Source organism: Pholis gunnellus, assembly GCF_910591455.1.
Source record: "Pholis gunnellus genome assembly, chromosome: 20".
In the NCBI taxonomy this organism is placed as follows: Eukaryota; Metazoa; Chordata; class Actinopteri; order Perciformes; family Pholidae; genus Pholis; species Pholis gunnellus.
In genome coordinates this window covers 18,715,519-18,718,140 of record NC_136547.1, presented here as the reverse complement: position 1 = coordinate 18,718,140, position 2,622 = coordinate 18,715,519, and the positions used below count along the sequence as shown (strand labels likewise).

Genomic DNA, 2,622 nt, shown 5'->3' with positions numbered 1-2,622 from the left:
GTTTGGAGAACCTGAGGAGAGTAAGAACGAGGTCCAGCCAGCGTATATATATATTCCATATTCACAAATATGTCAAACAGACTCTCGCAAGATCATATAAATAAGGAATTTTGTCAACAGTGGATCTTTTCTTTCGCTCAGTTCACGTTGCACAGCTAACGCACTCGGCTGGTGTCAAAGAACCCGGGAGGCCAAGAGAAACCAACCTTGATAAGGAGCTCCAGCACTAGAGTCCTACACTTGGCTGCTTTTTCCTTTGTATACACAGCCATGCATGTGTCCTGCACAGAGAAATGGAGGAAAAACAACATGATTCATTTGAGGTATTACATGTACACATACAAAAGTCTGTTTTGTTTGTGGTACGGTTCACTTGTCTTGTGTTATACTGAGAGCTGTATGAATAATATATATATAGAGAGGCTACTTTGTGTCAGTATCAGTTTCAGTCGGACACTGAATTTACTTTGAGTACACGGATGCAGCATTATGTGTAAAGATCGTTCCTTTTCACTGATGTCACAGCCACACTTTCCCTGTTGTTGTCATGCACACATGTACAAATCAGATGAAGCCATACATCACACTAGCTATAGAACGGTTCTAAAGGGGGAACTTACTCTTATGTCAGGGGCGTAAGTCTTCTCCCAACCTCGGACTGTTGGTGAGACCCTGTCCAAGAACTTCTCCAAAAAACCCAAGGTCTCAACTCGGGTGTCCCGGAACTGGAAAACAGATGTTTTCTGTCAACACGAGAACTTTTCAGTGTAGTGACATCATTGTTCACTCGATGTTTCTAGATGCATACCTCGTCTGATGACAGGGACTTCCTGAGGAAGCTGAGCAGTCCATAGTCTTTTGAGAACAATAAGGACGTCTGTAAAGCTTCAAGACCAAAGATGCAAAGACGGAATCAGAAGGAAATGTTAATATGCACATTTAGGAGCACCGTGAACTTTGATACATGAATACATCTGAGCAGTTTTAAAGCCTCTATCATCAAATGTGTTCTTCTGCCTCCAACAACAACTAAACACCAACTGTGTTAGTAATGTGCAATTTACTTTACTTTACACTTGATCAGTTTAAGGACCTACAACTGTAATCTAGATATTATGAAGAACACTTTAGTTGAATTGAAGTTAAGTGGAGAGCAAGAGAGAACACACATTAGATAAACAGGGAGCGACTCTGTAGCTAACTGAGGGGAGAAGCTGAGTGGAGCCAAGAAAGAGAGATGGCCACGGTCATAGGTCGAGCATGCAGTATGAAAATATGGTCATAATGTTATGTTTTGCATGAGGTAAGAACTAAAGGGTGAGTCCCCCTGAGGAAAATGAGTCATGCATGGAGTCTGTGGCGTGCAGACTTTTGAATCAGCTGTTGCAAATCCACTTAAGTATTTTAATACTGCCACACTTTATGCTTGGAGACTGTTTTACTATTGCAGACTTCCAATGGAGTTGTGTTAGTAGCCTCCACGCTTTGCTTCTTGTCACGTGGTATTTATATTGCATTCTGATTGAGCGTTACCGCCCACCACGGGGAGTTTTGGCGGAACAGCCTGATGTGATGCAGGCAAACAAAACAAAACAAAACAAAAGTAAACGCGCAATTATTGAAATAATTTATGCATTACGAATTGACATGTAGCTTCTAAAGATCCACACACCACCACATCCTACAAAGTGTTTCAGGCACATGCACAGCAGAAGCATCGTCAACATTAAAATGCCAGATTGTTATTGGAGTTTGGCGCGGAGTATTTGACGGGACTTTGTAGTCTTACCAAGTTCGTTCTCGGTTGTTGTTAGCATGCACTCCTGTCCCAAGTCACCGATGATATCGTGACATCTCAAAGCTGCAGCGCGGGTGTCTTCATCCGAGAGAGATTCGTGAAGTTTCAGAAGAAGCACTTGAATGCCTCCAGCGGGGTTCCTCTCGGAAGACATAAGTGCAGCGCGGCGGATCTAAGCTAACATTAGCGTCACATCAGCCACGTTACTTTCTCTCATTAGTACACGATCAGAAAGAGGACGCCGGTAAATGGAAAGAACACACTCTGTGCGACGTGCTAGGGAAGAGCCATTCAATCTCAAACAGTCATGCACATCAGGAAGAGTCAGCATGGGATGCGTCTGTTTCAAAATAAAAGCCCCGTGAACTTCTGGTGACATAAAGTATCCTCTAGTAACTAGTTTATAATCTACACGTTGTTACACTGTAACATTTGCATTGATGCATGAACATTCAGACACAAGTATAGACCGATTTATAAAATAAACTCTGCATTAGCACACAACAGTGATCTATGTAACACTCTGAAGGAAGCATCAGATCATTTACTGCATTAAAAATGGCACTGATAAAAAAAACAGAAGTATCACGGGAACGATTTCCTTTCAGTATAGAATTCAAAGTACCCACTATGCATGCAAAATATGTATTTTATTACACATTATATCATTAGATTGTTACTACTGTTGCATCAACATGTTTATATTGTATTGTTTATATGATGTTGGGCAGTGTATTGTATTTTATTATTTTATATTTTTTAAATCGTAATCTAAAAGTAATTATATTAATTGTTTTAAGACTTTCTTGTTTGAACGGTATCTA

The 2,622-nt window shown here is 40.6% G+C and overlaps 1 protein-coding gene across 1 annotated transcript; it reads right to left on the bottom strand.

The window, feature by feature from the left end:
• Positions 1-155: 155 nt before the first annotated feature.
• LOC306712072 (DNA-dependent protein kinase catalytic subunit-like) lies at positions 156-1,952 on the bottom strand (the record flags this gene model as incomplete). The annotated part of the gene is made up of 4 exons (XM_079181172.1): positions 156-281; positions 621-725; positions 809-885; positions 1,790-1,952. The coding sequence occupies 4 exons, from the start codon at positions 1,950-1,952 to the stop codon at positions 156-158; spliced, it is 471 nt and encodes a 156-aa protein (XP_079037298.1).
• Between the last annotated feature and the right edge of the window lie 670 nt (positions 1,953-2,622).